Source organism: Fistularia commersonii, chromosome 7 (genome assembly GCF_037954325.1).
Source record: "Fistularia commersonii isolate RoL2024-O1a breed Wild chromosome 7, RoL_Fcom_v1.0, whole genome shotgun sequence".
In the NCBI taxonomy this organism is placed as follows: domain Eukaryota; kingdom Metazoa; phylum Chordata; class Actinopteri; order Syngnathiformes; family Fistulariidae; genus Fistularia; species Fistularia commersonii.
Genome location: NC_141290.1, coordinates 5,240,001 through 5,257,975, shown reverse-complemented (window position 1 = coordinate 5,257,975; position 17,975 = coordinate 5,240,001). Strand labels below are relative to the sequence as shown.

The window sequence follows — 17,975 nt, the reverse complement described above, 5'->3', positions numbered from 1 at the left end:
CTTGCTGGATATGAAGAGACTATATAGCTAATTTAAATGGAATACCTTGTTAGTTTTAAGGATTTTTTTTGCTATTTTTAGGGGATATTTTGGTTATTTTTTTAGGAAATTCTCCTTGTTTTAAGGGTATTGGTGGTATATATGTATGTTTCTTACTAATTCCAAAGGAATTTCTTACTGCATTTGCAGAGCTATTTTTGTGGGAATTTCTTGCTATTTTTATAGAGAAGTTCTTGCCAATTTCATGGGAATTTCTCAACATTTTAAGGTAATTTTTTTGGTAGTTTTCACCAATGTCTTTCAGGAAATTCGTTGCTAGATTTTATGAGAATTTCCTGCTACTTTTAAAGAGAATTTCTTCCTAATTCTCAACAATTTTTTGCGAATTTATTGGTATTTCAGTGACCTCAAGGGAATTATTTGCTAGTTCTAAGTGGACTTCTTCTAAGGGAATGATCTCTTGATTATTTTCAAGGAGTTTTAAACAACGAGTTGTTTCAAGGGAATGTTTATTAGTATAAAGGGGATTCCTAGCTCTTTAAAAGAGAATTTCTGTCTTGGTGTAAGTGGATGTCTTACTAGTTTTGGTTGAATTTCTTACTTGTTCCAGAGAGAATATCTTGCAAATTTAGTGGTCTTAGTTTTTTGGTATTTTAAGGGAATTTCTCAGCAGTTTCAGGGTAGTTTCAAGGTGGTTTCTTGCTAGTTGTGAAGGATTTTGTAGAGAATTTCTTGCTTTTTTTTTCCAAGGACAATTTTTGTTATCTTTTAAGGGCAATCAAGCTGGCCTGCGTTGACCTGGTGTGGAGTGTGGGAGGATGGTCACGTATTTATTTTTAAGGTATTTCCTGGCTGATTTCTCAGGTGTAAAGGGACTTTCTTAAGGTTTAATTCAGATCGATAGATTTTTAACTCATCTCTCTCTGTCTGTTTTTTTTTTTTTTGGGCGGGGGGTTGTATCATGCTCCCAGGCTCTTATTATCTTTGCTTTTAGGGCCCCAGTGTGTAAAATTCTGAAAATGTCCTGGGCCCCCTCCCACCTGCATGCTGTGCCCCCCCACCCTTCCTGACCTCCCCCAGTGACCCCTAGACAAAGACTTTGTTATTGTTGTTACCCGCTTCGACTTCATGTGTTTACTCTCACCCACTTGGGACTTTTCTTACTTTTCCCACCGGGGGTTCAAACATACGTGTAACCCCCCCAAAACACACACACTCTTCCATTCACGACCGCACAATGACATCATCTTTTCGTCCTCGCTCTCGTTTTTGTCCTCTAGTGGTTTATCGATGGCGATCGAGTATCGAATTAGAGATTCTTCGTCTTCGAAAAATATGGGAAAAATGTACAAAGCAAGCACTTAATGCCAGAGTTCGCCATCCAATGAGAGTGAAATATCTGTGATTGGAGAAAAAAAACACATTTAATGGGAATCCAAACAGGAGGTGACTCTCTGAGCGACAAGAAGCGCCTTCAAAAGAAAAGAACCGGGGGGTGAAAATTTTGACGGTAATCTCGCCGGAAAGTTAACAAGAAATGACACCGCCCATTCCCCACCCAGTACCCACAGAAATGACCTTAAAGAACGGCAGGATACAAAAAAGCCTCCTCCCCCCATAAATCCCCTGTTCTTACCAGGAAGTCATTTCAAAAAGTGTTGAGGAGGAGGAGGAGGAGGAGGGGGTTCACCAGACACCTTTTTCTAAATTGGTCTTAATTTCAGTGACTCAGCGGGCATAGCTGGGGGTACCGTGTCATCCGGACCCCCCCTCCACCCCTGCTGAAACAACCTCAGGCCACCCCAAGGCTGAAGTGAACAGGTGCTCCGGACTGGCGCGCCCTGCCGTGCTTCACGCCGCAGGCCGACAGAATGAGGGGACTTCCGGCTCCTGCCCCCCACCTCCACCCTCCACCCTATGCCAGCCATGTTTAAATAAAGCACTTTGCTCTTTGCTCACCCCTGGCCGACTCTGCACTGTTGGCTGGAAGTGACACTGTGTGTGTGTGTGTGTGTGTGTGTGTGTGTGTGTGTGTGTGTGTGTGTGTGTGTGTGTGTGTGTGTGTGTGTGTGTGTGTGTGTGAAGGACTGGCCCACATGGTCAGGAGAGGGGTCAGAGGTCAATCTTACCCCTTCCACTGATTTACACTTATAAATGGCCGTCTCGTGTGTGTGTGTGTGTGTGTGTGTGTGTGTGTGTGTGTGTGTGTGTGTGTGTGTGTGTGTGTGTGTGTGTGTGTGTGTGTGTGTGTGTGTGAGACCTCGACCTACGCCGATACCAAATGAATCTGCAGAGCATCGGAATGAGATCGGAGGAGGGTCAAAGCAAGAATCGCTGATAGATGTTAAAACCCCGAAATTGGAGTTGAAATCCCAAAACGATTAAGAAAAATGAAAAAAATCGCTACTGTATGATCGACACCGTCTGGCTGTCATGGAGACTCTGCATTTTCTAAGGGGAAGTCGCTCTCAGGGTTGAAACTACAAATCGAGTCGACTGGTCGATTTAGTCACATGATTTGTTGTAACAAGCTAGCTGACCTATTTATACTTACATAAGTACATAAGTGTCAATGTATGCATATATTCACGCAGATTACAGATTTCCATAATATGTCAAGTAATTTCTTGCACAGGGAACCTCCATGGTTTAATTATTAATAATAAAAAATCCAACAATAACGACAACATAATGACGGTAATAATCATCATGAATATTATTCGTAGTAATACAGTAATAGTATCACCACCAATAATAGTATCAATGCTGAAAAAATTATTATTCACAATTCGCTGTTAGAAAGTCTTTTCATGTTTTATTTTACAAGAAGTTTTTTCAGGAATTTCTGTTTCCCAGACCCAGATATGAGAACGCCTCAAAATGTCATCTTCATTGCAGCAACGATGAAGATGATGAGAGGATGGATCAACGTTTGTGGGCAGCCTCCCCCCTGACCAAACGCTCGGAAATCTCACAACCTACCGCCGCCTTGTGCGCCGCTAACCGCTAAAGCGAGAGGACATCTCGGGGCAGCGCAACTGGCCCCCAAAAGCCTCACTGGCTGGCAGCCCCTCCCAGAGCAAATGAAACTGACCTTGCAAAAAAATCCCTTGAGAAAAATATTACAACAATGATAAGTCCCCCGAATGTCAGATCAGCCCGAGGCGGCGTGTTCCTTTGAGAGCGGAGGATGTGGATCGATGTGACGGAGTCAATCGACTGGCACAGAACGCTTCGCTTATTCCTTTTTAATTTCCCTCTTCCAGGGAAACCGGTTTGACCGACGAGACGCGTCTGATGTCGGGGGAGGAGAGGAAGCGAGGGCAGGATTAAGATCTTAGGTTTGTTTCTTTGGGAAACTTTCCAGGCGCGGAGATGATGTCGATTCCTCCTGCTCCCCGCCGCCTGCGCTGGGTTGAGAAATTAAAGATATGACCAGAAAAATCCTTACCAGCGAGGAATTGATCATCAGTCATGTGTTCAAGTGTTTGTTGAAATTCTGAACATTGGGGATTGTTACAGTGTTGTGTTACAATGCTCCTGGAAAACGTGTAAATGTTGCCTTTTTCCTCAATATTGTGTTCAAGGTTATCCGAAAAGCGCTTGAACATCTAGGTAGCCAGTGACGTTGTGTGAACTGCACTCGAAAAGAAGCGGCATGTTGCGTTCATCAGTGATGTCAAGCTCGGGTGAAAAAACCTCTGGTCGTGGTGTGTTCAGGCGCTGGTCAAAAGCATCTGTTCATTGGTACGGGTCGCCTCGTAATGGCCTCGTAATGTCTCAGTGGTGTGTTTCAGTTCCGCCAAAAAGTGTTTTGTGCGTTGTGTTTCCAGTGGCGTGTTCAGGTGCTGGTGAAAAGCATCTGAACGTTGTGTTCACCACCACTGGGGTGTTCAGGTGCAGCGGATAAGCGTCTGAGTATTGTGTGCCATCGGTGATGTGTTCAGGTTCATGTGGAAAGCCTCCTAACATTGCGTGCTGTGTTTCAGTTCCATTGACAAGTGTAGAAAGAACGGGTTTAATAGCGGTGTGTTTAAGTGCTTGTGAAATGTTCACGGTATTTTGCATTACTCAGCAGTGTTGAGGTTCATGTGAAAAGCCTCTTAACATTGATTCCATCTGCAATGTGTTCAAGGTCCCTCGAGAAATGACCGAATGTCCTGTTTATTGACGTTGTGTTCGGGTGCTTGTACAAATGCCTTTTGTTGGTTGTTTGTTTGCCAGCTGTGTTCAGGTTCATGTGAACATTGGTGATGTCTTTCAGATCCGTTGAGAAGCATGTTCCCATGCCTCAACGTCTAACTGAGTAGTAATCAGCAACGTCTGCTGTGATTGGGCGATCTTGGAAGATGATTTGTCAAATTATGGTCGCTTAAATTCAAGTGGAAGAACTACAAATTTCATTTTTTATCTTTCTCTGTCCATTGCAAGCACTCGCTAAAATACTCACTGTGTTGAAGTACCAACATCCTGTTGGTACTTCAACACAGTATTTTAGCACATTAGTCCGCTTCCAATTGTGCTTTAACACACGCGTCCACTTCCTGTTTGTACTGTAACACGTGTGTCCACTTCCTGTTTGTGCTGTAACACGCACGTCCACTTCCTGTTTGTGTGGTAACACAAATGTCCACCTCCTGTTTGTGCTTTAACATGTGTTCACTTCCGGTTTGTGCTCTAACATAGGCGTCCACTCCCGGTTTGTGCTTTTACATGTGCGTCCACTCCCAAATTGTACTCTACCACATACATCTACTTCCTTTTTGTGTCCTAACACGTGCGTTCACTTCTTGCCTTTGCAGAAATGTGAGTTCAACATGGACAACCTGAGCAAGCCTGAGCTGCTGACTCTGCTGAGCATCATGGAGGGCGAGCTGGAGGCCCGGGACCTGGTCATCGAGGCGCTGAGGGTGAGTCCCGCTTGCCGCCGCCATTAGCTTTTAGCTCTTAGCTGAGGTCGTGTCTCACGGTTGTACGCACCCCATGATTGACCTACAACTATCCCCTCAATCGTTTTAGGGGATCGTCTGATTTTGAGGGGTTTGAGGGGATTGACATTTATCTTTAGGTGTTTGTTTTATCTCATAAAGCAATTCATTTGTCAGAAGCTTATTTCCTTCCTCATTTTCAAGTCGGTTGCTGGTTTGACTTCCCCAACGGGTTCATTGAATAAAAATGGCGCCCTGCTGCTGCCTCTGGCTCCCCAGCTGACGCAGTGGCGGCGGCTCTAATTGGCTCGGTTGGCAGGCATTTTGTGGTTAGCTTCCTGCCAGAAATGTGTGTGTGTGTGTGTGTGTGTGTGTGCGTGCCGACTCCATGCCACCTGTTTCCGCGGTGGCCGGCGATGCCAGCGCCTCCGCTTCCTGTTGCTCCTCGACGACGGCTCAGTCAGTCCAAATCCAGAAGGTCTCGGTCTGCGTCCTTTTTAAAAATCACTCCTGGTCGTTTATCCAGATTAGCTCCGCCCCCCCTCAGCTTCCTGCAAAGCAGTGGATCATTAATTGCAAACGGTGATGTTTGATTGGCTCGTAAAGCCAGCGTGTTCTTCCGCTTCTTGCTTCTTGCAATTTAGAGAGAACTTTTTGGCTCTGCTTCCAGTTTGATAGACCGTGGATGTCATTATGTATATACATGTATAAAGGAAACGTTGCATAACTAAAGGTGTAATAACACAAAATGAGCCCCAAATGAGCCTTAAACATTCGAGAGTTTATCGTAAATCGGTTAAAAAAACAGAAACAGAAGGTAGTGAAAGGAGATTAAATGAAACAAAGTGAAAAAGAAGAATATTTCAGACATAAAAGAGGAGCGAGAAATGGAGGAGGGCTGGAAACAGGGAGGGAAATACATCTTGGAAGGAACGTGTGTGTGTGTGTGTGTGTGTGTGTGTGTGTGTGTGTGTGTGTGTGTGTGTGTGTGTGTGTGTGTGTGTGAGGGGGTACAGAGGATTAACCCCCCCCTCTAAATATCCATAAGAAAAGCTTCAGCAGCTGCAGGGCTTATCGCCTAAAGACAAGATTGAAAGCAAAAAAATCAGTTATGGTCTCGTCGCTGAATGATTGATCAATGTCCAATGACTTCCAATTCACGTTTATCTATCTTATATTTTATTCATTTATTTCTGCTTATTGCGGGTGTCCTCATCCTTTTACGCCACAATCTCCCTTTTTTCTTTTGGATCCTGGCTTATCGATTGATAGATTTTTGTGGGGGAATTTTTGACAAAATAAAGAAAATTGATTCTTTCCGATGAATGAGTGGTGATGAATCATCCGAGAAGATGTCTCTGATGAAGCTCCTTCATGTTTCCAGTACTGTGATGGTTGAACTTTTATCTTCCTCGGGACCTTCTTGAGGTCTGACGGCGTCCCTTTAAAATTAAAAAAACACCTTCCTTGACGTTGAGAAAAAAGAGTCCCCCCGATGAGCACGGGTTCGCAGTCTGCTGGGTGTGATGGATTGTCCGGGTGTTTCCGGTCGCAGCGGTGTGTGTGTGCGCACATGTGTTTGGAGAGGACTTTGGTGGAAACAAGTGGATGGAAACAGTTTCCTGGCAGAGGGTGATGAAGCCATCGGAACCAAAGCCAGTTTTAAAAAAAAAAAAAAAAAAAAAGCTAAAGCTAGCGGTGAAGTTAACTTCAGCGCTAGCTTTGCACCGGCCCCCCGGACCTGCAGGCGGCTCTTAAGGTGTACTGGTGCAACATCTGCTGCCTGCTGCTGCTGCTGAACACATATGGCGGCAGACTTTCCCCCCCAGGGGTGGTCACATGACCCGCCACATGACTCAGCCGGCTGTCAGCCGCCTCGGCGGAGAGGAAAGATGCAGCGGGGCCTGCAGCCGTCAGCCGTTTTCTCCTACGCCGCCGCTGGCGTCCAGCTATTTCAGGCGCGTCCTGTTGCCGGGCTTCTCCGGGCCCCTCCGCTCCCTCCTGTCCCTCCGCCACCCCCAAACCTCATCCCGCCGGGACCCTGCTCCCCATCTGCGCCGCTCGTCGCTTCACGCCCCCCCAACCCCCCGCCGACGCCACTCGGGTGACGATGAGTCTGCTGGGGTGAAAGTAGGACCAGGTGCAGGAAGAAGTGGGGTCATCCCTCCTGAGCGGTTTTATTTTTATATATATATTTATGTGTTATGTCACCTGATCAGTCCTGTAACTGATTTAAATGTTTTCAAACCGATTCCTTTACTGTACCTTTAATTTATGAATTAAAATAATCTTTTGTTTATTGTTTTTGGCATATTTATATATTTGTGTGTGTGTGTGTGTGTGTGTGTGTGTGTGTGTGTGTGTGTGTGTGTGTATTTGCCCTTTTTTTTTGCTCTTATTTCCTATTATAGAATTGGTTTGAACCATTTTTCAATGCTTTTTACATCAATTTAGCCATTTATTTATCATAATCATTTTTAATTTAATTAAAGAAATAATTTTATGATATAATAATTTAATAAATATAATAATTTTGCATCTTAAGTAGTTTCTGATTTAAAAATCCCAAATAAGATGATTTTGAATCTCGACTCACTGACCAGCTTCTTTTTGTCTTAATTTGTCCTCTCTGCGGGTTGAGATCAGTTACACACACAAACACACACACATACGCTCTACACAGGCCAATCAGCATCCTGCCCTGATCGTCCGGTTGCCGAGCAACCAGACCCCCAGCCCAGACCCTCCCTCACCAGCTCCCGGCTCGTGTTTCACCACCTCCCGCTGACATTCCAGGCAGGAAAGCGGCTGAAATGGTTGGGAGAGTACACCCCCCCAACACACACACATAACACACACACACACACACACACACACACACACACACACACACACACACACACACGCCCCTCAGCGGTTTCCCTTGAGACTCCCCGTTGTGCTCCCGGCCTTTTCTTTCCCTCCCTGAATTTTTTTAAGTGCTGTCAATTGTAGAGCAAGACTCTCCCCATGGGGGATCTGTGTGTGTGTGTGTGAGTGAGTGAAGGGGGGGTGCTGTTGACAGAGCATGTCTGAGTGTGTGTGTGTGTGCAGGGGGTGAGGGGTGCTATTTTCTCCATCGGTAGATGTAAGTGAGTCAAAAGAGCGGTGGTGTCAAAAGGGGAAAATGCACCTTGCTCTGCTTAGCTTAGCACAGTGAATGGCAGCCTATGGTAACTCTTAGCCTCCTTCAGACGAAGGTCAGCAGATGTCCTCCGATGTTCACGACGTCACATGGTCCCTCAAGGTGAATTCGTGAGGTGTCGTTATTTAGGAAACCCCCCACAAAAAAAACAAACAAAAAAAGCTGGAACTATTTTCGTGACCGAACCACTCCATTGCAGTGCCCGTGTGTGCACGCAATTTGTGTGTTTGTATTTCTGTGTGTCGTTGTGTATTTATATATCCATACATGTTTGTGTGTGTGTGTAGTTGTGTATTTGTACGTGTGTGTGTGTGTGTGTGTATCTGCATGAGCGATTGTGGATTGTAACGTTTCTGTGTGCAGTTGCGTGTTTGTAAATTTGTATGTGGTTGTGTGTCGTGAATTTGTACGTTTGGTTGCGTTTTTGTGAGTGTGTGCAAGTCTACATGTGTGTGCACACATTTCATTGAGTGTGTGTGTACGTCCGTTTTTTGATACATCTGTACATGTCTCCGTGTATAGTTGTGTGTATGTACATCTGTGTGTGTGTGTTCTGAATTTGTACATCTGTGTGTGCATGTGTCTGCCATTGTATATGTGTGTGTGTGTGTGTGTGTGTGTGTGTGTGTGTGTGTGTGAGTGTGTATACTCACATTTATTGTGTTTGTACCTGTGTATTTCTGTATATGTCTGTGTGTGTAGTTGTATATTTTAACGCCTTATTTGGTTGTGTTTTTCTGTGTGTGTCTCTATGCGTTTGTAAGTGTTTTTGTGTTTGTTCACACAGTTCCTTGTGTGTTTGTACTGGTGCCTGTGTGTCTGTGTGTGTGTGTAACTGTGTATTTCTATGTCTCTATTTGGTTGTGTGTCATAGTAAATTTGTGTCTCTGTGGGTGTGTGTGTGTGTGTGTGCATGCAACATTTCAATTGCACTGGGTGTTTGTACCTCAGTGTGTCATTGTTTACTTACCACAAGTTTCTGTTTGTGTCATGTATGTACATGCATCTTGTGTGTACGTGTGCATGAGTGCAGTTGTGTTTTTGCATTTCTGTGTGGTTGTGTTGTCGTGAATTTGTGTGTCTTTGTCTGTGAGTGTGTACACGTGTCATAATGTGTTCGTAAGTCACCCACACACACACAGACACTTACAAATGTGTCTGTGTGTGTAGCTGTGTATATACATCTGTAAGTGTGTGTGTGTGTGTGTGTGTGTGCGTGCGCAGTTGTTTTTATATCTCTCAGTAGCCGGTTGTCTGTGAATTTGTGCGCCTCTGCCCATATGCGCATTGTCGTACATCTATGTGTGTTGTATTGTTTAAGTCAGTGCGTGCGTGTTTGTCACATTCATGTGTGTCGTCGTGCACTTCAACTTCTGCACGTGTGTATATGCGCACGTGCGCATTTCATCATGTGCTTGTACGTCTGTATGTCCGTGTTTGTACATTTCTGCACATGAGTTTGTGTGTGTGTGTCTTGTATTTTTACGTCGCTGTGTATAGTTGTGTGTCCTTGTCACGCAAACCGATGAGGAGGAGGAAGAGGAGGAGGAGGAGGGCTCGCTGAAGAGCTCAGGAAGTAGGTCATAACATCCATCGCTCGCTCCCTTAATCCTCTCACTCCCCCCCTTTAATGCAGTCCTAACCCAGTCCTAAGCCTGTACGGGGGTACATCATCATATGACTGTCTATGTTCTCTACGGGAATTGAACCGTGGTCTCGCTGCGCCTTCTGCCGCTTCTGTGTTCAATAACGTGTTATAACATTGTAAGAAACATGTAATAACATAGAATAACATGTCATAATTGCCAAGGTGACGACACCCGGCAGAAAAAACGAGTTGCGCCGTCTGGCCGGAATGAACCTTAGAGCAACGTTCTGTTTCTTTTTCTGTCTTTGTTCCTTTTGGACTGGGAAAGGCCGGGCGGCGAGGAAGAGGCAGGCTCTCCGTCCCGGGAAGGGCGACGCCTCCCGACCCGTCAGGATGCATTTAATGCCTCCGATCTGGCCTCAATGCTCCCCTTTGACTCGGTGCCTGCTCATCCTCCTGCTCCTGGTGGTGTCTAAATTTAGCCAAGATCAGGGAGACGCCGGGTGCCATATGAGCGCCGGGTTCCGCCGGAGTTCCTCGCCACCGGAGAACTACCTGGAAAATTTCCTTGAAAGTTTTTAATGAAAAAAAAAAACCAGAACAAATACCTCCTAAAAAAAAAAAGACCAGAAAATGACTAGAAAGAGTAGGAATGACCTAGGGAGCCTGGTTCTCAGAGAGGGAACGAGCTGACGTCCAATGATCTTGGAGAACCAGGAACCTCCAGGTGCAGATTGATAAGTTTAGTCCCCCCCTCATATCTGTGAGGTTTCAGTTGTGCGAGTAAAGGCTTCCAGCTCCTCCACTGCCTCAGCCATCGATCGATTACCCCACCAGACCACACGCCTCCATCTCTGCTGGACATAAACGCATCATGGCTGAGGCAGCTTGGTTTATGGGCTGTCTTCCTTTGCTCCCTCAAAATCCTGAAATCCTGATGTTTTTTTTTTGGTTGCCAGCTCCACCCTGCCACTGACACGGAGTATGTGTGTATGTGTGTGTGTGTGTGTGTGTGTTTTGTGTGTTTTGTGTGCGAGGGTGAATATTAGAGGTTTCCTGATGGGAGGGGGGTTAGGTTTGGGGTTTTGGCCGCTGGGCCAGTAATAAAGTGTGTTCTGGCCGAGAGTCTGAGCGAGAAGGACAACGGATAACAGGGATAGAAAAGTTGATGCTAGTTTTTTCTTTTAAATATTTAAATGTAAAAAATAAAAAATAAAAAATGGAGTCATCGGTAATTAAAAGTAGAACTGGCATGATTCATCTATAGTGTCATTTTATTCTAACTTTTTGAGTGTATTTTATTTGTGTTTTATCCATGTTTATTTGTTTATTAATGTATTGCAAAGTGGTTGGAAATATTTTTCCTAGAATTTGAACCATTTCAAAATTTAATTTTCAAGAGATTTTCCTGCAAATATTTATTTTTGATTTTTATTTTGTTGTTAATTTTGCCAATTTTCGTGAAACTTCCCCTTGACTTTTCTGTTTTTTTTTGTTTTTTTTTTTATAAAATGAAGTTCTTTCTTCTGTTTCATCGACTTCAGCGTTAACCTGAAGGGATTTGACGCTCTGCCCAGAGTGTGTGCGCGTGTTCCTGGACAGTCGACAAAGCTGAATTCTGAAGCCAGAAGTGCTCTAGTCCAACAACCTCCGATATCAAACATCATTTAGAAATCACAGCTCAGCAGCTCCGGAGAGAGACACACTCACACATACGCACACACACACACACAGAAAATTAAAGGGAAAATTTATCAAACATGGAAAAAAAAAATGCTCTGAAAACCTAGAAATCCATTTCAGATAAAAAGACGTCGTCTGAAAAATAAGAAAAATGAATAATCAGTGTAACCCTAATTTTTAAGAGGTAACATGCCAGGACCGTGGGTGTTTCGGGTTACAGTGTAAAGAATCAAAGAATCTTCCAGTGAAAAGGACACCATTACGGCAGGACAGGAGAGACTTTATGTCGTACTCACTTGCGGAACAGTCAGGTTCAGCCCGCCTACGGGGCCAACCAGAACCAACCTGCACTCTCACCCGTGCATCCTCAAATCCAGTCCCCCACAAACCAAGGGCAGAACCAATGCATACACCCAATGCATCTCTTTAGGCAACTGCCAACAACGACAAACCAAATTGAAAGAGCACCAACATACAACCCATAATCAAAATACATAATTTACATGGTTACAATCAGTAAATCACGTCGGAAATAAAAATCAGGTTGAAAAAAGAATTAATTCACTTGTTCATTCACATCTCACAGAGATATTCAACCATTCACCCTCTCATTCACTTCACATAAAGTCAACATTTACTGTCTCATTCACACATCACATCAAAACAATCAACCATTCACTCATTCATTCACAAGTGATACACAGACATACAACCATTCACTCACTTATCGCGTCATCATAACACACAATTGACCGTCTCATTCACACGTGACATGTATGTATATGTGTGTATGTGTGTGTGTGTGTGTGTGTGTATACACTGGGGAGAACAAGTATTTCAAACGCTGCTGATTTTTCAGCTTTTCTCACTTGCAAAGCAGGAGGTCTGAAATTTTTATCACATGTACTCTTCAACTGTGAGCGACGGAATCGAAAACAAAAATGGGCGTAGTGTGTTACTAATTGTTTTCTTTGAGGCTGTGGTCCCAGCTCTCTCCAGGCCATTGACCAGGTTCAGCCGTGTAGTTCTGGGCTGATCCCTCACCTTCCTAATGATCTTTGACGCCCAGTGAGGTGAGATCTTCCATGGAGCTCCAGACCATGGGAGATTGACCATCATCTCGAACTTCTTCCATTTTCTAATAATTGTGCAGTTGTTGCCTTCTCAACAAGCTGCTTACTATTGTCCTGTAGCCCATCCCAGCCTTGTGCAGGTCTATAATTTCATCTCTGATGTCCTTACACAGCTCTATGGTCTTGGCCATAGTGGAGAGGTTTGTGTTTGAGTGAGTGGACAGGTGTCTTTTATACAGGAAACAAGTTCAAACCGGTGCGGTTAATATAGGTAATGAGTGGAGAAAAGGAGGGCTTTTTAAAAAAGAACTAGTAGGTCTGTGTCACAATTCTTACTGGTTGGTTGGTGATCAAATACTTGTCACGCAATGAAATGCAAATTAATTTCTTAAAAATCATACAATGGGTTTTTCTGGAGTTTTGTTTTAGATTCAGTCACCCACAGTTGAAGAGTACCTATGATAAAAATAACAGACCTCTACATGCTTTGTAAGTGGGAAAAGCTGAAAAAATCAGCAGTGTATCAAATACTTGTTCTCCCCACTATATATATACAAGCACACACACACAACCATTCATTCTGATCGACTGATTCCAACACAGGGTCAAATCATGCACACACACAAATACACATACACATAAACATGCAAAAAGTTAAACAGAAATGCATTCACATGACTTCACACACACGCACACACCCACACACCCGTCATGTGGACGTTTAGCGTCTTTTTTTTTTTTTCCGTGCTTGTTGCCGCGGGGACGGAGGGGTTCAATCAAGCAGGCAGAGCTGCGTTGGTTTACTGTGGCATTAAGGATAAAAATAGGCCGCAAGGAGCTGCTGACTCCGCTGGGCAGCTATACACACATAAGCACGCACGCGCACACACACACACAAGGACGCAGCTGCAAGTCATGCTCTCCGTGTGTGTGTGTTTGTGTGTGTGTGTGTGTGTGTGTGTGTGTGTGTGTGTGTGCGTGTGTGCAAAGCCCTGGATTTCAATATCGGGATGTTTCTTAGTATCTGCGGACGTTTTGATCCTTGCGTCATGTGACGCCTGGAAGGCAAATGTTCCGGAAACTGTCTTCATCTCGTAGCATGAAAAATCAGGGCTTATATTATTATATATATTCTGAAACCTGACTGAAACTGCATATAGATAGAGTCGCCTCACAGCCAGACTATAAATTCACTTTGAGGGTGGATATGAGGGTAAACAGTTGGATGTCTCTATGATTGAAAGGCAAAGGGTGTCGTCTGCATATTTTTGCGATCAAACTGATTAGCTGATATTATTGATTGGCCTCACAGCATGTTTTGTCTTTGTTCCCTTTTGAAATAGTAGAAAATACTGTATTCCAGCCCTTTTTTAAATGATCTACAGTTGTCTGATGGGCCTTTTTTTTTGTATTTTTGAAAATACAATTTTAATGTTTTTTTTTAATAATTTTCAAACAATTTAAAAAAATGGAGGCTTATTATATTTCGTCTGTGTCCTTCACACGCTCCAAAAAAGGGTGGGGGAGAAATTACGACTGTGGCTGGAAAAAACAGGAAATTTGAAGTTCTTAAAAAATTTGTCAGCAAAATATCAAGGGAAAATTGAAAATTTGGCTCATTGGATTTCAACATTCGAGGGTCGGATTTCTGTGTGTCCGGATGCAGTTGGTCTTGTAAAAACATTGTCCGACAATTGGTCTCCCCCCCACCCCCACCCCCAAAAAACCCATACACGGTTTATTCCAACTCAAGGCTGGAGCCCCTCGGATGCTAACACTAAATAATCAGCTGTGGTTTTTCAGAGCGGTCGTAGCATCCGCCGTCATCCCAGAAATATTATTATTCCAATTAATGGTGGTTTTATAGCTCTCTGTGTGTGTGTGTGTGTGTGTGTGTGTGTGTGTGTGTGTGTGTGTGTGTGTGTGTGTGTGTGTGTGTGTGTGTGTGTGTGTGTGCGTGGAAAGGGGGCGTCGCCTAATATGTGTTGTTATCTAGTAACCACACAAGTACAGTAAAGTACACCATGGGAACTCTCTCTCTCACACACACACACACACACACACACACACACACTTCCCTGCTTCTGGGTCGATGTATTTCTGGTAACTGTGACGCCGCTTCAGGCGAACAAGAGAAAGAGAGAGCGTGAGTGAAAAGAGGAGGAGAAAGAGTCAGCCCACTATGTTTTGAGGCTCTCGGTAAGATCCCACGCCATTTCATTCGTTCATTGTCACGGAAACCGATGATGGATGGATAGATGAATGAATGAATGACCCTACAAGCCACTACTCCACAAGCGTTTACCTTCACTGCTTCAAAATCAGTTAAAGAAAAAGACCTGCCTTTTTTTAATTTCCAATTCAAAAGGCTAAGAAATCAAACCGGCACACCTGCTAACATATGGAGATTTGTGTGTGTGTGTGTGTGTGTGCGTGTGCGTGCATGCGTGTATGTGTTCCTGCAGATTACATGACAAAAGGCTTTATTCACTGCCAGGTAACAAGCTGCTTCCTGACCCCCCTTGTGTGTGTGTGTTGTTTGTGTGCACACCGACATGGGTGTGTGTGCACGGGTGGGTGAGTGAGTGAGTGTGTGTGTTGGCCTTCAGTATCTGGGTCTTCATCAAACTTTCATGGAGGCTGTCAGCTGATCTCATCAAACATGAACACACATGCTCCTCCTCCTTGGTCGCTCTTTGTCCATACCTGCTGTATACCTACGCCTATGGATCGTACCAAGTGGGCGGGGCAGGGGGCGGGGGGTCCCTTAGGGGCCCGTGACCTTTAGCTTCGGTTTTCATGGTCCGACTCGCGGAAGCGGGTGTTTAGTGCCCCGAGAGCCGCTGCCAAGTCACGGACCCGGGGCCGAGGCTCTGCAAGGAAGAGGGGGAGGTGTATCATTCTCCCCGTCTCCCTCCGTCAAATCATTTTTCCCTGCAGGAAATTACCTTCGGAAAATTAAGAATCAATGAAAGTGAAATTAAATCGAGAAATGAAATCATAAGTCACTTAAAAGAAAATGAATAATCAAATAAATAAAAGATTGCAGAAAAAAAAAAACAGTAAAATACTTTAAAAAATCCCCCCAAATTTCAACAAAAAACTGAAATGATGTCATCAGTGAATGGATTGTATGTATTCCAGGAATTAGACCGACCCTGGATGGACCCTGCAGATTCCACATGTGGAGTCCTTTATCTGTGTGTGTGTGTGTGTGTGTGTGTGTGTGTGTGTGTGTGTGTGTGTGTGTGTGTGTGTGTGTGTGTGTGTGTGTGTGTGAGAGACAGCCCTCAAGACCACAGGAGGTGTCACACCTGCCCGGAAATTTACGTCCCGCACTAAAGTGCTGGGTTTTACTTCGGATTAATCCGAACTTCTGATGCTGCGTGACGCGAGATTTAACTTCTGATCAAATATCAGCCGATGGATCAAAATCAGACTTCGATCGTGGTCCAGGTATCGGCCGCTCTCTCATCCTCCCGGAGATCAAACAGACTTTCAATCCAATCATGAACACATCAAAGAGATCTACGGAGCCCTTTGATGTCGACGATAATCCACAGTAATCCCTTGCCTCTGCCGCCGCTGCCTGAAGGTGTGTTCTCGCCTGGGCGCACTCGAATGCACCACGACCCGGCCGTGAAACTGCATCCTGGGGAGGAGACGGCTCCATTGACATTGACAAAAAAAAAAAAAAAAAAACTAACAGGAAGTGATCAAGAACCCTGACAGGACGCCAGGTCTGACGTGATGCTGCAACAAGTCTTTTGCAACACTTTTGACGTGTTTTCATCTTCTAGAAAGGACATATTGATATAAGTATTATGTCACATGTTTTGTATATGAATAATCTTATCTTAACAATAACTGGATATAGTTATTATCCAGTTACTAATACTTTAGCCATGCTAATACACACTTAACGTGGTTATAATAAACCTTGTTACTTTCCCCATCAATGACAACAAGCCTTGTAACAGGGAGCATAGTATAAGGCGTCTTTGTGTGCGTGTGTGCGTGTGTGCGTGCGTGCGTGCGTGCGTGCATGCTTGCTTGTGTGTGTGTGTGTGTGTGTGTGTGTGTGTGTGCGTGTCCCAGCATGCCAGAGAAGGTTAATGCTAATATTACTGACGTCTCGTAAAACATCTCGAGTTGCAGCCGCTCTTCCTCCGAATACTGACACGTTTCCTCTCGTCTTATTTAAAACCTATTAAAGGCTCATTGAGTGTGTGTTTGCCTGTGTGTGTGAGTGTGTGTGTGTGTGCGTTTGTGTGTCTGTGTGAGGAAGTGAGAAAGACTGACACAAAGTGGTTCGTAATTCAAACAAACAAACGTTTTTGGGTAAAACACATTGAGCCATCAAACTTGGTTTATTTAAATTTTTTTTTTTTTTTCTGAATTTTAACTTCAGTATTACATTTTTTTCATCTTATTTTACATTACAAAATTTGACCAGTCACATAAATACTTTAAAAATCTTAATGCTAATTTAGATAGTTTCGTTGAGATTTAATTTTGAACTTTTTCATATTTTATAGTATTCACTGATTAATTTTTTTTAAGCATTTCCAAATCTGAGTCATTTTATGTATGTACATTGTAGTCATTCAATTAAAGATAATTCGGAAAAATATATTTTAAAAAACTAACAAAAGCAACTAATATCTTCAAATTTAATGTTTGAAAAATGTTAGAAAGAGCTAAGAGGGTGAATGGTTGTATGTCTTGTCTTAGACTTTTATAAGATTTTAGTGAGAGGCAACACCAGGACAACACCAAAAAAAAAAGGAAAATAAATGTAGTTTCGGAGCAAAAATGAGGAGATATCTGGAAAATTAGATTCGAGAAGAAATTATCAGAATTAATTTGTAAAAACGTGATAATAACACACAATAAACACATAAAAATTGGGCCGGCGAGATTCGCCAGAAACTGTCCTCTGTTTATTCTCACCAGAACACACTGTGCATGTGTGTGTGTGTTAGTGTGTGTGTGTGTGTGTGTTAAAGAGAAAGAGCGCGAGTGTGTTTGCTGTTTGACTCCAAACTCCTTGTCCTTCTTTGGTGAAACCTGTCTCACCTCCTCCTCGCTTGCTGTCGCTCTTTCTCTCCCCCGCTTCTCACTCCTTATTAATTACCGTGTAATAAGCGTCGGGCCGGTAATGAGGCGCCGCGCCGCCCGCTGGTCGTGCATGATCAAAGATGTCGACACATCCGTTTGATCTCCGCCACCTTTGATCTTCCTCTACGGTGGAAAATTGGCCGCGCTCCGTCCTTTGTGTCTCCAATCGTACGACAACATGTTGACACTATCAATTCCGGGATTCTGCCCGTCAATCGTGCACTAATCTGGGCGGCGCAGTGGTGGACATCCGACCCATGCTAGTTTGTTGTCTCAGCGATAATAATCTGACATTGTACGCACGCTAATCCGACATTGTGGTGATGCTAACCTGATGTTGCACCTGTACATATATGACATTGTTGACAAGATAATCCAACATTGTGATGATGTTAATC

The 17,975-nt window shown here is 43.9% G+C and overlaps 1 protein-coding gene across 2 annotated transcripts in view; it reads left to right on the top strand.

Moving 5' to 3' along the window:
• Positions 1 to 17,975, top strand: part of cttnbp2 (cortactin binding protein 2) — a 52,223-nt gene that overhangs the window by 2,516 nt on the left and 31,732 nt on the right. For both annotated transcript variants that reach the window (XM_086149286.1, XM_086149285.1), the window contains exon 2: positions 4,803 to 4,910. In XM_086149286.1, the coding sequence (XP_086005412.1) occupies positions 4,803 to 4,910 (108 nt within the window). The remainder of the gene's footprint in view (positions 1 to 4,802; positions 4,911 to 17,975) is intronic.